Below are 17,732 nucleotides of genomic sequence, written 5' to 3'. Positions count from 1 at the left end.
ATCAACTGCCACTGTTGGAACTGAGGCCTGTTGGGATTATCGAAATTTCGATTTAAGCGGGAACAAGAATACAAGTTAGGAAACTACGCCTTATCACTTCCCCACCATTTACTGTCCACTGCTTTGTTCAGTTTCCAGGTTTATGAAGCACTGAGGGGACAGTGCCATTTTGTCAAGATTATTTGCACTTCGTTAGGAAAAGCTGATGGATTATCATAATAGTCTAGGAAACAAGAACTAATTCATTCACTAGTGATAAAGTTATGTTGTATATTGCACATTTTGGGTCTCTGTAGCATTGAATTGAGTTTCAGTTCAAATACCGGCACTGTTTTCTTTCTGTCTTTCGTTTTCTTTTTTTGTTTCATTTTGTTTGCATGTTCAGATTAGTGGGGTTCAGATTAGCTGGGTTCTGCTGGAAATAACTTACAATGTAAACGGGCATATCGGGAACGGGAACAGAGATGGACATGTGATGCCAATCTCTGCTAAGTTACATTGTTCTCGTACAAATACTAGTATTACTTATATAAAATAATTAGGGAAGTTCATTACCGGTAATATAAACTAGTATTATTGTAAGCATAATGAGAAAGTATTATTATACGATCCTGCAAAAAAAAAAAAAAAAAAAGAGAGAGAGATTAGTCTGAATATTTTAGGAAATACACGTTTTCAGCATCTCCATTATATCGAAAAACTAGTTTTGAGCATCATGTTTGAGTACAGAAATTTCTCCTGATCTCCATTGATCGAATTTTGTTCACATGCATTGTCTACGAGTCAATTTATCCGGCAATGATCCACATGAGATATAAAACTTTTAATTAAAACATACGTGTTTATTAGAAATAAAAACACAATTCTGACTTAGCCAAAATCAAATCTGACGATTTGTTTAATGAATTTCTGTTTTAAGTAGATAGGTAACATAAACTGAAATTAAATGGTACAATCCGTACGGAAGAAAAAGTGATTTTCTGAAGTTAATTGTTATATGCCTGAGTAGAATTACTTCTATTTTTCGTTGCGAATATTCTGGTATCTACCGATACGGCACTACTAGTCATAGTTTTTATCCTCACTGATCAGTTAATTACACAGGTAGAAAAGAAGTCCCTAAGAGATTACTGGTCATTCGAAGTAATTGGGAATTATAAAAGTCTATTACTAAATATATGAATAAAAGTGAAAAATTAAAATATCTTGGAGCAACAGTAACAAATATAAATGACACTCGGGAGGAAATTAAAGGCAGAATAAGTATGGGAAACGCCTGTTATTATTATTATTATTATTATTATTATTATTATTATTATTATTATTATTCAGTTGAGAAGCTTTTGTCATCTAGTCTGCTGTCAAAAAATCTGAAAGTTAGAATTTATAAAACAGTTATATTACCGGTTGTGAAACTTTGACTTTGACTTTGAGAGAGGAACACAGATTAAGGGTATTTGAGAATAAGGTTCTTAGGAAAATATTTGGGGCTAAGAGAGATGAAGTTACAGGAGAATGGAGAAAGTTACACAATGCAGAACTGCACGCATTGTTTTCTTCACCTGACATAATTAGGAACATTAAATCCAGACGTTTGAGTTGGGTAGGGCATGTAGCATGTATGGGCGAATCCAGAAATGCATATAGGGTGTTGGGAGACTGGAGAGAAAAATACCTTTGGGGAGGATAATATTAAAATGGATTTGAGGGAGGTGGGATATAGTGATAGAGACTGGATTAAACTTGCACAGAATAGGGACTGATGGCGGGCTTATGTGAGGGCAGCAATGAACCTACAGAGTCCTTAAAAGCCGTTTGTAAGTAACGGAGGAGGGGGGGGGGTACTAATTTTCGTAAATAGAAGAATACTATGGTTGGACTCCTACAAATAGCTATTGTATGTAAATTTGTGTAGGTAAAAGTACTGGTACTGACAAGTACTCAATTTATGAAGTGAAATATATACATTTTTGGAATATAGATAATGTGTGTGCAATTTTGAAAGTGCAAGTGTATTATCCTATTTGATTTAAGTTACGGTAATGATTTTATTTAGGTATGCGTATTTTATTGATAGGTCTAGAAATTAAATTGTATGTAAACAATTCGCATGATAGTCAAGGAATTAAATTTGTTGCGAAACGAATAAATGTATACGGTACCGCATGTACCGATATAACGAGAAAGTATAATAAATTCTGCCATTTGTTTATTTTTCAGATTTATGCATTAGTATGCGTATATTACGCATTTTGTTTTAGTTCTTGTACTGTATCGCTTGTATAATTTTAAATCATTGCGGGAAGGAAACAATTTCAGAATGCATTGTAGTATTTTGAAAAGTGATACGATATAGAATGGAAATTTCTGAACATACTCATGAGACTTGTCCGCCTTGCGCCATCTTGTTGCGCGAGGAACGTTTATTAATTATGTCGAAGGCTTGTATATCGTCAAATTGGCCGTGAAGTGAACAATATAAATAATATATAATATATATTAGTATTTACATGCTTATAAATTAATTGCTGCAGTTTATAGTCTATGTGATAAGGTGATAATACCAAACTGTACATTAATAGGTATGTATTTAACTTCTTAAATGTTTTATATTCAAACACGTTACGGTCATTACCAGCGTTATCAACATCCAAGACAAAAATTGTGTGTACATCCAACGAAATATTACTGAAGGCCAAGACAGGCCATGAGACTATGTTTGTGTTTGTACAGTAATAACCTCAAAAATTTTAACATTTTTAGGAATGAATTGTTCTGAAGCATAAGATGACCACCACAGACGAAAAGCCAGCAACAATCGTCAGTAACGAAGAATTGCGATGTTTTGTCTGCGACGTTGCAGTGACAGGAAGGTACTATACGTTGGCTACATGTCGGACACAGAGCACTAAAATACGTCTTATTGAAAAATTGGGCCAACTAGTAGGAGAAAGGTATATGAATATAACATTTATTAGCAGTATTATATCGTATCTTAACAGATGGATAATGGACATGGCGTTTCCTTGTACTATTCTTACCAGGAAAAAAATAGTTTCCTTCATTACGCCTTCATTCTCCTTTTTGTTCTCATTCTTAGTGACAAGGTTAGGTCCCGTAGGGTTTGATGAGATTAGTGACAAGTAGCTCTACTGTCAATGATAATGTTAAGTAAGGTTTGATGAGGAGATAGGTTAATGACAAGTAGCCCTACTAATCAGTTTAGGGTTAGGTTGGGTTTGTTGAGGATATGAAGTAGGGCTAACCTCACAGTCATTGATAAGGTTAGGTGAGTTTGATGGCGAGATCTATTAGTGACAAGTACTTCGCACAAAATGACACACATGAATGTCAGGCCCATTTTTCCTCCATTTCAAACTCGGTTGATGCATTGGTTCCAGGCAAACAGAGAAGAAAATCAGTTTAGTAATGTTTGAATATGGTATGTTATTGCTTTAAAATAAGAGATTATATTCATCTAGTATTCACCTTTTGAAGTTCTTTCAGAACTGCAAACAACCAACATTTCTGAGGACACATACTATTTCACAAACATACCGTATTTGTCATACCAATTGAAGAGTCCAGGGCAGAAACCTGGTAAGCCACTTTTTACTATTTTTAGAGGAGAACAAATTAATAAGTTTCAGAACCCACTATAATGTTGTCTTGGTTTATCATTCTACAAAGATCTATGGACTAATCAGATTGTTATTCTGTACAGTTAAACTATATAGAACTATTCTAACAGAACTACTAAATGACATCTAAAACAAAAATTCGATAATTTTGGACTCATCAGGTTCCCCCCCCTCCTCCCCCCCCATGACTCTTCAATTGTGAAAGAAGGTACAACTTTTCGAATTAATTCTTGCGTCTTCTGTATTTTCTCCCAGTTGAGTAAACCTTAAAATGTAATCCAACCAAAATCTTTCAGATTTGTAAATTGTTCCATCAACTTAAATATTCTTCTGCAGTTTGCTAGGGACTGGATTAACCTTGCTCAGATCAGGGACCAATGGCGGGCTTATGTGAATGGTAAGATGAACCTCCGGGTTTTCTAAACGCCATTTGTAAGTAAGTTTGGTAGAATGTATAAATATATTACTTAAATTTGAATGGCCTTTCCTTCCCAATTTCCCAAGTACCTATTCTGACAGCTGATCTAATAAAGCAGTCTTTACTCTCAGAAACCAGTAAGAATCATGTAAGATAAAAATTAACTTATCTAAAAAATCATAACTGTTTGCTCTTGTATATTTCAGTTCCAGGTGAAATGTAAATGTGTAGCTGTGAAAAAAGAATAGCGCTTCTGATAAATTGATTAAAGAAAAAAAAAACAGTTTGATGGCAAGTTTACATTTAACTTGGAACTCGAAAAACTGATTTTAGAGGCTCAAACACGGGCACAAAACGTTAAACTGTAAGAAGAAAAATAAGTCACCATGTTTTGCTGTGACCTAAAATCTATTGTAGCGCTATTCATAAATTTAACAAAACCCTTTCAGACTTTCAACTCTAGTAGTGTACAAGTAAAAGTTTTTTTTTTAGGCAAAATGGAGACACTTTTCTGTTTAAATAAATTCTCAGTTTTGCATGATTTTCTCAGAATTAGGGACTAAAATTGAGGATGTGATAACACTGTAAATATTTTTTACTGTTACTGCTTGTGGAGGTATCATAGTCTAGCAATGCTGTTTGGATAATAGGCCTAATTAAACAGTTTTGGCAAAAAAATAGTGTCTGGGGTTCAGTTCTTCTTCCTCTTCCTCCTCCTCTTCCTCCTCCTCCTCCTCCTCCTCCTCTTCTTCTTCTTCTTCTTCTTCTTCTTCTTCTTCTTCTTCTTCTTCTTCTTCATCAAATTGTAAGGCATTTGAATCATATCAGAATATTGCAATGATCTTGAAATTTATTCAGAGTTATCTAGAATAAGATCTGTAATTTCGTTTGTATTTAAGATAAAATAATTAACACGTGGGATTGAGCCTACGTCTATTCTCCATAGCTCAAAATGATAACCACTAACACAAGCAAATAAACTCTTTGTTACTGAATAGACACCACTTTCGGCCTTCAGTAGTATTTACACTGTTGCCATAATTTCAATTTTAATATTCATATTTATGAGGAAATATGCAAAATTAATAATTTTAATATCATTAGAAAAGTGTTTTCATTTTGTCCATAAAGAAGGAGTGCGTGTCTGCCAGTCTTTCTTCAGTGTGTGTTTGTGCGTGCATCTATGTGTACAGTTTGATTAGTAATCCAGGGATAGGTAATTTAACTCAGTTAATTTCTAAGATCCAGTCTTCTTTAATGTTGTGCATATTGCTTTCTTTTCGAACTATGTTAAAAGACTGCATAATTTACATTATCTTGTACTTTATCCATAGGTATATGGTTGTCATATCGGAGGATGACATAATCTGTCGAGGATGTGCCAATCTTATGAATACATTAGACCGTTTAGAGACAGAGATGGGTTCTGTTCGTAATGTTGTATTACGTTTCTTAGAAAAGAAGTATGCTTTGGAAGAAGGAGAGTTGTTGAACAACAAGGCAACAAATTTTTGTCCACCTCCTCAAATAACATCACGCAATACTTCGGTTGTTCCAGGTTTGTAATCCTTTTATTTACTGGTGTGCTAAGCATACTCTTTAATATCGTATTATTCACTTTTAATTTGCATTGACAAATATCCCAAGTCCAAGATTTACCAAATTTGACTTTCTGTCTGACATTATGTCATGTTTTACATAGGCTACCATCCTGCAAAAAAAATATATATATCCCAAGTCTGATTTTAAGCCTGTGTTGTTTAATCATGCAAATGTTTATTTCAGTATTTGTGTATTGCAATCCTATGTAGTTTTCTTGCTCTCCTGAGCAATTTACTTCAATGGACTTGAGATGTTTAACAATACAGATCTTTAGGCCCCTAACACACTTGCAGAGTTTTCGCCAGCGAGAAATGTGTTGCGAGAAAATTAAAAAAATTGATAACATGGATTCGAATGGACGTCCACACACTGGAAGAGATTCTCGCTCAAGGCAAAAACCTCGCGCGAGTTTCTCGCTGGAATCGCTAGCTCAGCGAATTTTCTTGACACATTTATCAAAGATGTTTGACATTTATACTCTTTATGACGATTGAATGTATGAAAAGACATCACAGGTGGCGATGAATTTTATTGCTTTTATTTGAAAATGAGGAAAGATGGCTGATAATTGCAGTCAGAAACTTATCAAACTTGTACGATGTCACCCGTAGGCCTATTTATATGATACACAGGATGAAAACTATAAAAACACGAAACTTAAAGAAGAAATCTGGAGATTATCTGAAAATAAATAGGGCTATATTTTATTTTGATGAGATTTAATAGTATTAATTAAACATTTGAAATAATGTATCTATATGTCTTAACAGTTTACATAATTTTAATCACAATATAGCAAAAAATCCTTTATCATATCATGAATGGCAAAAAACTGTGGTCCATTCAACCTGAAATAACGCCTAAACGTATCATCATTCAAATCGAAACCAGTGTCCAAAACTCGCCCTTATTTTCGTAAGATACAATGTGATTTTCAGATATTTCTGGCTTTAATTTTAGGCCTACTTTTTCTTATCATTAACAAAATATGTTCATGTAACTCCATTTCCTCATCACCTGAATACTCAGATTCAACATAGCGTTCGTACGTAATTTGTAAAGTAGGACAATATACTTACAGGTTATATATTTAAGTACGACAATATACGTAAATACATAACCTATAATATTTCCCCCAACGAGTCATTACTATAATCAGAAAACTGCTTTCTGCATGAAGGCAGTGCATAGATGATTATAGCGAGATGTGATCTGTGATAGCGAGAACTCGCCAAGTGTGTGGAGGAGGCTCTTCACCTCTTTCTCGCAACACATTTCTCGCTGCAAAAACTCTGCAAGTGTGTTACAGGCCTTAGTGTAAATGAATAAGTTTGAAAACTTGTCCTTGTTAAACCTTGTTTCCAGTTACCAATTGTTCGAAAGGTTACAAAGTAAAGAATAAAATTCAAGTTATTTACAAACATTTGTGCTTAATATCTTTCGCTTCTACTTAGTTTTTTTGAAAAGACACATATTTTAATATGTTGAGGCTGGATTTCACCAAAATTCACTGCAAGGGTTAAATTTTAATGTAATTTCTATCAAGCTTTTTGATTCAATCATAGACCAGAAAATTTCAATTAGTCTTTGCCCTCCTAATAATATTGATAATAATGGTGATTGTGATGGTGGTGGTGGTGATGATGGTGTAGCCTCTGGAATACGTCGCTGAAAGTTGCATATACACAACTCGTACAACTTCTTCAGTACCTAGATAGGCTCTATGTTTTAACAATGAATATGAGTTGCTGTACTTTGTATCTGACCATGGTTAAAAATACATATTTCTCAATATAATTTAGAAAACTGAGATTGACAGTGTAAAGTGCCAGCAAAATTTTATTATTAGTTCAACAACTGTTAAGGAAATCCCAAACAGTGTGTTTTTTGCTAGGCTTAAAGCAAACTACTGGAAAAACCCAATGCATCTTCCGTCAAGAAACAAGTTCGTAGCATGATAAGACTGTTGGTAACTTAGATTTCAGTTGTTGTGTAGTTAATGCCACGAACTGTATTATGTGAATTAAGTTGACAGAGACCTAAATGGCTACATGCCAATGTGTTCAGAATTTAAAAAAGATAGTACACATTGTCTTTTTGAATCATGAAACTGTGTTAGTTACAATCATCACAATTCGTTAAAACACTTTACATATATATTTATTGACATTGTATGATTACATTAAAAAATGAAATTAGTTTTATAACTATTTGATGATATATGAGAGACAAAAAATGTGAATTCAGATAAGGTAGTCTGTTATATACACTATTGTATAGTGTTCTGTCTGATGTTGGTGTCGGATTACTGATGCTATTACAATTACTTTCTTGTTTTTATAGTTGTTTGTATTACAGGTTCCAGGACCAGGTATAATACAAATGGGGAAAGTTTTATGGTGAGTGTTTTATTTTTAATTGCACAGATGAAATAAAATAATTTTATTTTTTGTCCAGATAAAAAGTGAGAGGGGATTTTTAAATTCCATTGTTTGCATGACTTGTTATTTATTTTTGAGCTGTTATTTTATTAATTTTTTATTATACAATATTCTAATGAGAGTATTATGAGGATTAAATAGTGCTAATATAAAACCTGTGCGTGAACTATGTTTGATTAATTTATACTTAAGTTACTGAGCAACTAGAGCCTTCTTCCCTCGTAAGAAGTGGACTTCTCCTATGCTTTCATTTGGTTTTGATGATACTCCCTGATAAGATATGGACTTGTCCTATAAGTATATTTGTTGAATACATGACGTCATCGCGTCCTCGTACATAGCCCAATAGCAGTACTATTGTGAATGCTCTTTTATCTTATCACTACATGACGTCATCGTGTCCTGTTACACACAAAATGTGGTATTTTTCTCGTTTGTACTACCAATAAGGTCCACTGCTGTGGAGTAATGGTTAGCATGTCTGGCTATGAAACAAGCAGATCTAGATTCAAATCCTGGTTGGGACAAATTACTTCTGGTCTTTTCCTTCAACCTATTAAGAGCAAATGCTGGGTAACTTTTGACACTTGACCTTGGACTCATTTCGCTGGCATTTTCATTTGAGCCACCAGTGTTGCTCAGTCGGCTGAGGCACTTGCCTGCTGATCTGGAGTTGTGCTTGGGCGTGGGTTCGATTCCCGCTTGGGCTGATTACCTGGTTGGGTTTTTTCCGAGGTTTTCCCCAACTGCAAGGCGAATGTCAGGTAATCTATGGCGAATCCACGACCTCATCTCGCCAAATACCATCTCGCTATCACAACCCCATCGATGCTAAATGACCTAGTAGTTGAGATAGCATCGTTAAATAACCAAGCAAAGAAAGAAAATCATTTTCATTTCACTTGAAGATGCTAGATAACCTTCACAGTTGATAAACCATCGTAAAATAAACCAAAAAACTACAATAAAGATATTATCTTGTCAAAAATTGTTGTGTATTATTAACGTATTTACTTCTAACAATTGCACATCTTTCCCCATACTATAACGATTGGTCTGAGCAATACTATCGTAACTAGTAGCACCATTAATGGTAGTTACGATAGTGTTGCTCTGAACTGTCGAATGTAAAAATGATTTTTCTTTTAATACAAACTTGCGAAATATTATATATTGAAGTGATACTTTTCATTAGACTGTGTAACAGACTGTGTAAATGAGCATACAATTTTCTGTTTGTTAAAAAAATTGTGCACATTAAAATTGAGACATATGCATCAGTGCAATTCACATTATAATTCAGCATTTTCATTTTCAAAGTATGGGCGAGGCAAGATAAAAAGAAATCATTTTTATAATAGGTTTTGAATTTGCACATTTTAAGTAAGTTGTATATTATTCAACTACATGAATGGAATACATCAAATTTGACGACACTCAATTTAAGCAAAAGTAACTACCAAATATTTTCACTTGGTAAAAAAAGAAAGAGAATTCAATATCCAATACAGTGGCCAACACCTTCCTAGGACTTATGAATCCAAATATCTTGGAGTTATTTTCGATAGTAAGTTAACATGGAGCAACCATTTGAAATACATTTCTGAAAAAGCTCGTAAAAGATTCTCCCTTCTAAAAAGACTAACAGGAAAGAAATGGGGATGCTCTAGGAATACTTTGAACACTACATACAAAATGTTTATACAGCCAGTGCTGACATACTGCGGAGAAATTTTAATTACTTCACCTTTCATAAACGAAATAGAATATGTTCAAAACCAAACTCTCAGACTCATTACTGGTGGAATCAAAACAACTCCAATAGATTCTATGAGATTCCTCACTAATATTAACAGCATCAAAATGACAATAGAAGAAAAAAGCACTGATTCAGTATGAAAAACTTATCAGATTACCAGAAAACAATTTGCATTTATACAGTCCTCTCTGTAGATTGAAAACTCAAAAAAGTTTTATATCCATTGTTCAAGAATTAAAACAGAAAATCAATATCCCGAATTTAAAAGAAAACTTACAATTTAAACCAAACCCTTTAACTTTATTAAATATAGAATATAATCTAAATTTAACATAAGAAATACTGAAATCAGAAGTAAACACTGAAATACTAAAACAATTGTCTTTAGAGACAATTAATATCAGGTACCCTCCACAAAACTGGCTTCATTTATACACTGATAGATCCTTGATCTCCAGAGAACAAGGTGCTGGTGTAGGTGTTACGTGCTGTCTCTTCTCACTTTATAGATCTCTTGGGTATGGAACAACAAGTTTTGATGGAGAAATCATTGCAATAAGTGAAAGTCTCAGGAATCTTCTATGCCACATCAATAAATTTAGGAATGCAGTTATATTGTCAGACTCCAAAGCAGCTATTCTATCAATAGTCTCTCAAACAGCAGAAATAACTAAAATGCTCTCTCAATTAATATCACTCAATAAAAGAATTGTATTCCAATGGATACCATCCCATTGTGGAATCCTGGGAAACGAGAATGCGGATGCTTTAGCAAAGAAGGGCAGCACTGCTACTTACAGACCTGTTACTAAATCTACGTATTACTCTGTGAAAAGATTTATTAAATCTACATACTTAGACTTCAACAAACAAAATTTGATAACACAATCCCAAGGGAAAAAATGGAACTCTCTGCATCAAAATCCACAGTTAATTCCCGATTTACCACGAAAATCGTCTGTAGCTGCATTTAGATTGGCAACAGGCCATGATTGTTTGGCCAAACACCTGCATAGAATTGGAATATATCAGTCCCCTAACTGCCCATTGTGAAACTCAAACCAAGAAATGGATTCGGAACACCTAAAAATCTGTGCTTCAGTGGCTGGCCATGATAATATCTTTGAAAAATATTGGAGTGCAAGAGGTCAAATGACTTTATTGTCAAACGCCTGGCATTAGAAAACAACAACATTTTCTTGATTGTATCTCACTTTTGTTTGTTTAACATGTATTATAACACAATATTTTGTTTCTAATTATGACAGTACAGTTCAGTAATATCTGTTCTCGATATTTAGTACTATGTTTGTTTTTTTTTTTTTTTTCAGATCATATTTACACATAATATAACATTTTTCTTGATTTTCTCAAAACTTACACTTTTGTACTTATCACCTTTCGTATCTCCACTCTTCAATTATTGTTATATTTTATGGAATGTTACATGTAAACAGCAACCCATTAATCGTCTTTCCAATGCTGTTTGAAAAGTGGTCAAGTTTAGCCTGTTTTACAGTATTTCAGAATTTATTATGTTGTTTAAAAATAAAGAAGTTAAAATTAGAAAATAAGCACTGACTTTTCAAGTATAATGTGTCAATGATTCATACTTTTTTTTTTTCACTCTAGTCTCGGAAGAGGAAAGCTGCATTGTCTGAGATTGAAAGTGAGCAAGAAAATAGTTTACCTGGTCAGAACAGCAAATCTCAAAAGACTGATCCCAAGTCAAATGTCTGGATGCAGTGTGATAAATGCAAGTACACCACACATTACAATGCTTTCATGATACATCATATACGCCAACATGTGAAGAAAAAAAATCCCACCTGTGATTATTGTGGAGATGAGGTAGCATCAGGAGGTACCTGTGCAAAGCAGTGTGGTATGAAGAAGACTAGTGTGGGAGACCATGGGAAGGTAGTTAATCAAGTCAAACAGCCTACACATTTTAAGAAGTACATGACTGAAAACGGTAGTACAGTCATACGTTGTGAAGGCTCGGACACAGCGGAATCCGAAACAGTAGAGATGATAGCTGCAGAAATAAATGAGTTCAGGCAAACAGGAAGAAGTACAGAGAGTCCAGATGTGGTTATTTCAGCTGTACAGACCAATGAGGGAGGACCTAGCAAAAATTGCACCACTGATGTGGCTATGTTGCCAACAATTCATGAGGCTGTGGAATCAGGCACAACAGCGATTATTATTGATCAGTCACAACAAGATGGAAGCCATATGGAGCTATCTAAAGCAGACGATGTGACTATAGAGGTCTCTGATATTCCCCAACATCAAGAAGGAAATGTGGAAGTGCAGTTAAATGACGTTGATGGCTCAACACCAACTGCAATTTGTGTTATGGAGATGTCAGAGGACAGCTCAGCTGAACAGCCCACTTTATTAACTGTACAAAAAATGGAAGGTGAAGGTAATGCTGTGTATGTTCAGGTTGTGGAGGTAGGCAAGGGAGAGGAGATAGAGAATTCTGGTAATATAACAAAACAAGTGTTAACTGTATCTGAAGATGGAACTGTTGAGATGGTGGAGGTCATGTGGGATGAAATGGTGTCACATGATGTCGGAACCGAACAGGATATTAGTTTTGGGTGATAGGTAAGAACTGTACTGGTTTACTGTATAAATCAGTAACTTTCTTAGAATGAAGTTAGAAAAATTTCTTATTTATAATTGTTTAGTTTTATATTGTTTTCTCTTACTTCAGAATGAGTGTTGTTGTTTAATTTATTTAGTTCCAAATTAAGGTCTATGATTGCTCTACATTTGTTTGTGTGTCATAATGAAAAATGAATTGATCTTTGGAAAGTGGCCTTGTCTGAGATAAAAATAGCAATCACAAACTAAAGTCAGTATTTTGTAATATTAACAATTAAAAAATAATAATTTTCTGCTGTATTAGCATATTGTTTTAAACTGTTGGTTCTGTTAGATATCAGTAATTTGTTAATGTACTGTAAGTTACGGTATTTACTTATTGTTCATTCCAGTTATTTTCTTTGCATTCGTAAAGCAGTCTTTTTCATTTGCAAATTTGTAATATTGGAGTTGGTTTGTAACAAACCTATTAAATTATGTAAAATTGTTTTATGATTTTAATTAGTTAATTATATCTTAATTGTAAAACTGTACATTTTCAGCTGTAAAGTTATTGAAGCAATAACACAAGACCATCTGAAGTTGAATTTGAAATTTATTTTTTTTCAAAGAAATACATATTAATGATTGATCATTCTTAAAAAAACAATGAATTAGGATAAAATATGACTTGCAGTGCTTGTTGCTGTTTAACGCATTTAAAATTATTTTTGTTTGTACATTATTCTTCAAGATTGTTCAACATGCTGATATACAGTCTGACTTGACACATGTTAAAAGACAATGAAGAATTGCACATATTGTGCAATATTTCTTCTATTAAGCGAGTAGAGCAACTTCTGTTTACATGTTCTTTTAGTCTACATTTTATATAGCATTAAGAAGAAATGCTATTATTATTTACTATGTACCTGCAAGGATTCTTTTCTCCTAATTAAAAAAACGACGACACTCTTTGGGAATGTGTTAGGTGTGTCTGGTAGACCTATTTATTATGTTTTATCACAAAAATTGATAATGCCTGTATGATTTGAGACATTCATGGTAATTAATATTTTGTGAGATTTTTTTATGGTTTTTGTATCATATCATAGATTTTTTTTTATTTATTTATTTATCCTGGTGGAGTTAAGGTCATCACGCCTTCTCTCCCATTCAGCTAAAAGTAAAAGAATACAATAATGTACAAATAAATTGAATCGCACTTTTTAGAAAGGAACTAAGTCAAAATTTGTCATTTTTATTTCTTCTGATGAAATGATTAATACTTCCAAGACGCAAAGATAAACAAAGGAAGGAACTTAAACAAACCTTTCCCTGTATCTCTAACATTGATTTGATGTTTATATTACGGCATTGGTACACTGTTATTTATTCATGAAAGTAAGTTCTTTAGCTCTCCTAAAAATATAACATTTTGACTTAGTTCCTTTCTAAAAAGGGCGATTCAATTAATAGGAACAAAGTACAATACTGAAGGTAAAAACTCGATATTAAAGTAGTCAAGCAAATTAAACAACTCTCTAAAACATATATAATCTTTTCGCTGTAAGAAAAATCCTAATGTAAACAATAGCACGTGACTGAAGTGAGGCTTCATTGGCCGCTGTTTGGCGCCATAGATTCTCAGTACGTGTTCCCGCCTACTGTTGTACATTCTGTTTCATGTTAACATTTCCCGTTACTCATCAAGTAGACCTAACCTCACTACTGTGCATCCGTTTGCTTAGGAAACTTTTACTTTATAATTACTGTAATTAAAACTCATTTAACTTATTATATACATTTAAGACTATTTGTTTTTCTCCGCTTTTGAGAGGGTTTCCACTCTTATGTTTAATAACCACACACACCGAGGATGCAGAAGCCATACTTCAGTACCATGTGCTTATGTGAACAACTACGAGCTCAAGTAACGCCAGCTTGTTACAAGAACAGACTACCTCAGTAGTACTGTTGGTATTCATCCGCGTTCATAGTACATAACAAAATATAAAAGTAGCTTTTCTTTTACATAGCATTTTACATATGAGTGAAGTTATATGTTTCATCGTATTTAACAACTAGAATTCAATTTTTTATTTTCAAATAATACAAGATTATGGTTTCCAAATATGAACTATATTCTCTTGCGTCACGTGAATGTTTCGACTGTGAGCCAATCACGGGTATGACAGCAACGTGCTTGTGTTTACATTAGGATTTTTCTTACAGCGAAAACAGTATAGACGTAGGCTAGATACATGTAACTTTCTTAGCTAAATATTGCTCTTTCATCTGGGAAAAGAAACACATCTGTCAAAAGCTATTTTCCAGTCCTGGATATGTTCTGTTTTGCCTTGTGATGAAGCTGATACGTGACTCTGAAGCATAGGATAGTCGTGCATTTATGGCTGCAAAAACCCAAAAATGTCTCACCATATTTATAATGCATCTTGTACATATATATATGCTAAGTTTTGTTTTGTTGGCAGTTGACACCATTTTTTTTTTTTGGTTTGCAATGCGTCATAAATGTTGGCTGTCACATAGTGTTATGCTGTTATTACAGGAATGTGGGAATGGGGTTTTTATTACAGTGTAGCAGATATCTGAAAATTGTAAATGCATACATCACTTCTGGTGTTCTGAGTTGTTTTGCGGCAATTTTGAATATCACATTTCATCCTGAGCTTCCTGATTTTGAAAAGTGCCAAAACAGTGAAAGTAGTTACAATTGTTTTTAGATGAAATTTTAATTTTTTATTATAACTTTTTTTTTTGTAATTTAAAGTTTTCTCATTCATAACCAGTAAGTGAGACGTATGTATAAGAAGTAAAACCAAAAATCTAGCTCTTCAACAACTTGTTAGAAGAGTTCATTGGATACAGATAATCAAAACTTAGTTTAGCATAATTTTATCAAATGCTCAGTTTTATTGAACAACTTATATATAAGAGAACATTATCATGTAGTGGTATGTAAAGGTATACAGAGTTTCCAATTTTGAGGACCCTACTCTCTTGAAAACTCGATATGTGGAATTCCATGTGTGATTTCCTGTAAATGGGCAATTGGAATGATGCTGTACTTATTGAACTATTGTCAGAACTCGAGTGATAAGCTGTATTATCACGATCGAGGTTTAAAACAGAAGTACTGTGTCGCACAATTTTTAATAATAATAATTATTTATTTATTTAATCTGGCAGAGCTAAGGCCAGTAGGCCTTCCCTTCCGTCCAGCCAGACTCTAATTCTAATTGAATACAATTGCTTACATAGTTATTACGTTAATATCTAGATCATAAAACAACATGAAAGTAAATAATTAAAATTGGATAACTAATGTTAGTGTGACAATAATAAACATTGGTAAGAAATAGTTATAATAATAATAATAATAATAATAATAATAATAATAATAATGAGATAATTTAGATATTTATCTGTGATATATATAACCATTAAACATTGAGAAACCTGAAACAGCTATTATTGTTAACAAGAATTGTTAGAAAAATATTTCGTTAGCCTATTCTTAAATTGGTTTGATGTCTGACAGTCCCTGACATTACTCGGTAGGGAATTCCAAAGTCGAGGAACAGCCACAGTGAAAGAAGATGAATATGAGGATGTTCGGTGGGAGGGAATGGATAATATTGAGGAGTGTTGTGATCGTGTGTCTAGGCTATGATGGTTGGATAAATTTTGAAAGCGAGACGCAAGATAGACAGGAGTGGAGAAATGCAATATGTGAAAGAGAAGGGAAAGACAGTGGATTTTCCTATGATCTTCTAGACGGAGCCAGGACAACATTTCGAGGGATGGTGTTACGTGATCAGCCCGGCGAATATTGCAGACGAAACGGACGCACATATTATGAACACGTTGTAGTCTCTGCGCCGAAGTAATGCTTAGATCAGTAAGCAGAATATCACAGTAATCGAAGTGGGGCATCACGAGTGTTTGCACTAACATTTTTTTCATGGAAAAGGGTAGAAAATTCTTCAATCGCCTAAACGAGTGGATTAATGAGAATACTTTTTTGCAGATTTCTGCAACTTGAATGTTCCAATGTGTGTTATTAGGTTATTAGTGAATAGTTTTGCTAAATAGAGATCGAATCGAGAGAAAATTGTCTGGTGAATATGTTCCAAGTGAATTAATTAAGAGTGTTGGATAAAAAATAATTGCAGCACTGCTGCTATGTCAGCCAGTCTTAGGGTGTTGTGGAGCTGGAACGGAAGGTCAGACAAGGTAGTACAGCAACTGGTATCAGTTGTACGATAGTCAATCAAATACAGTGATGTTTTAAAGTACAGGAGGATAGTGCAAGCACCCTAACAACATGTTTACAATGCTGGAACAACGTTTGTGGATCAAATTGGAGTGCACAAACTATTTATCAGGGACTACGTGAAGTATGTGGTGATGCAATGTTGTGATATTGTAAAGTGGTGTGATAGGTGAAAGTGTTTCATGAATGTAGGGTGCCGTGACAGATCTTCTGCACTGTTGGCGCTGTGAAGTACTAGAACATCTGCCATACTCACCTGATATGAGTCCCTGCTATTTTGAACTCTTCTGCAAAATGAAAGAGCTACTTAGATGCATTATAACACAAGAGACGCCATTATTCATGCCATAGGGTGATCACTTCAGGACATCAACAGAGATGGATGTGCTGATGGTATGCAACGCCTTCCACAAGTGTGACAGAAGGTGGTAAGCATGAGGGGCCATGTAATAAAGTCATTTCAAAATTATAGCACTGTTGCCATTACTTTTTATCCAACTCTCGTATAAAAAGATCTATTGTAAGTTTGGTGTTGCACGAGTAGGAATTGGGGGGAAAAACTGTTTTAACTCTTCTCAGGGCAACCTATTTTTGTAATTTAGATGTTAGATGTTATTTTAATACATAGATATTAATTGGTGGCCATGGAAAGTTATACCTAATGGTGGAGCTATATTAGTCTCATTTTTTAGCGTGTGTAATATCTCCAAGATGTAGTTAGTTTCTTTCTTCAACATGTACTAGACGTGTTTATTTTTCCCATAGCAACAACGTGATTTATTAATTTTTTACTAACTACAAAGTCTCAAGAAGATGAGAATTACTTGTTTGTATATTACACAGTATTAAACTTGTATAACAATAATATAATAATAATAATGACTGTGTTGCTTTCAATATTGAAGAAAAATAATGCCAAGAAATGTAACGAGTTCAGGACTATCAGTCTGATATCGTACTCAGCAAAGATTCTCTT

General features: G+C 33.8%; 1 protein-coding gene across 1 annotated transcript; it reads left to right on the top strand.

Moving 5' to 3' along the window:
- Nucleotides 1-2,389: 2,389 nt before the first annotated feature.
- LOC138692100 (uncharacterized) lies at nucleotides 2,390-13,064 on the top strand. Its single transcript, XM_069815044.1, has 5 exons — nucleotides 2,390-2,582; nucleotides 2,764-2,954; nucleotides 5,394-5,617; nucleotides 8,020-8,060; nucleotides 11,494-13,064. Exons 2-5 carry the CDS (start codon nucleotides 2,788-2,790, stop codon nucleotides 12,472-12,474), a joined length of 1,413 nt encoding a protein of 470 aa, XP_069671145.1. The 5' UTR covers nucleotides 2,390-2,582; nucleotides 2,764-2,787; the 3' UTR covers nucleotides 12,475-13,064.
- Nucleotides 13,065-17,732: the final 4,668 nt, after the last annotated feature.

Source organism: Periplaneta americana, chromosome 16, assembly GCF_040183065.1.
Source record: "Periplaneta americana isolate PAMFEO1 chromosome 16, P.americana_PAMFEO1_priV1, whole genome shotgun sequence".
Lineage (NCBI taxonomy): Eukaryota > Metazoa > Arthropoda > Insecta > Blattodea > Blattidae > Periplaneta > Periplaneta americana.
Note: the sequence above shows the minus strand (reverse complement) of the source record. Positions and strands in the feature narration are given on the sequence as shown.

Bases quoted from the DNA above. Each gene is read 5' to 3' on its own strand.
- LOC138692100 (XM_069815044.1), top strand. From the start codon at position 2,788: ATGACCACCACAGACGAAAAGCCAGCAACAATCGTCAGTAACGAAGAA. The intron at 2,955-5,393 runs GTATATGAATAT...CTTTATCCATAG, and splicing joins GGCCAACTAGTAGGAGAAAG to GTATATGGTTGTCATATCGG. The intron at 8,061-11,493 runs GTGAGTGTTTTA...TTTTCACTCTAG, and splicing joins CAAATGGGGAAAGTTTTATG to TCTCGGAAGAGGAAAGCTGC.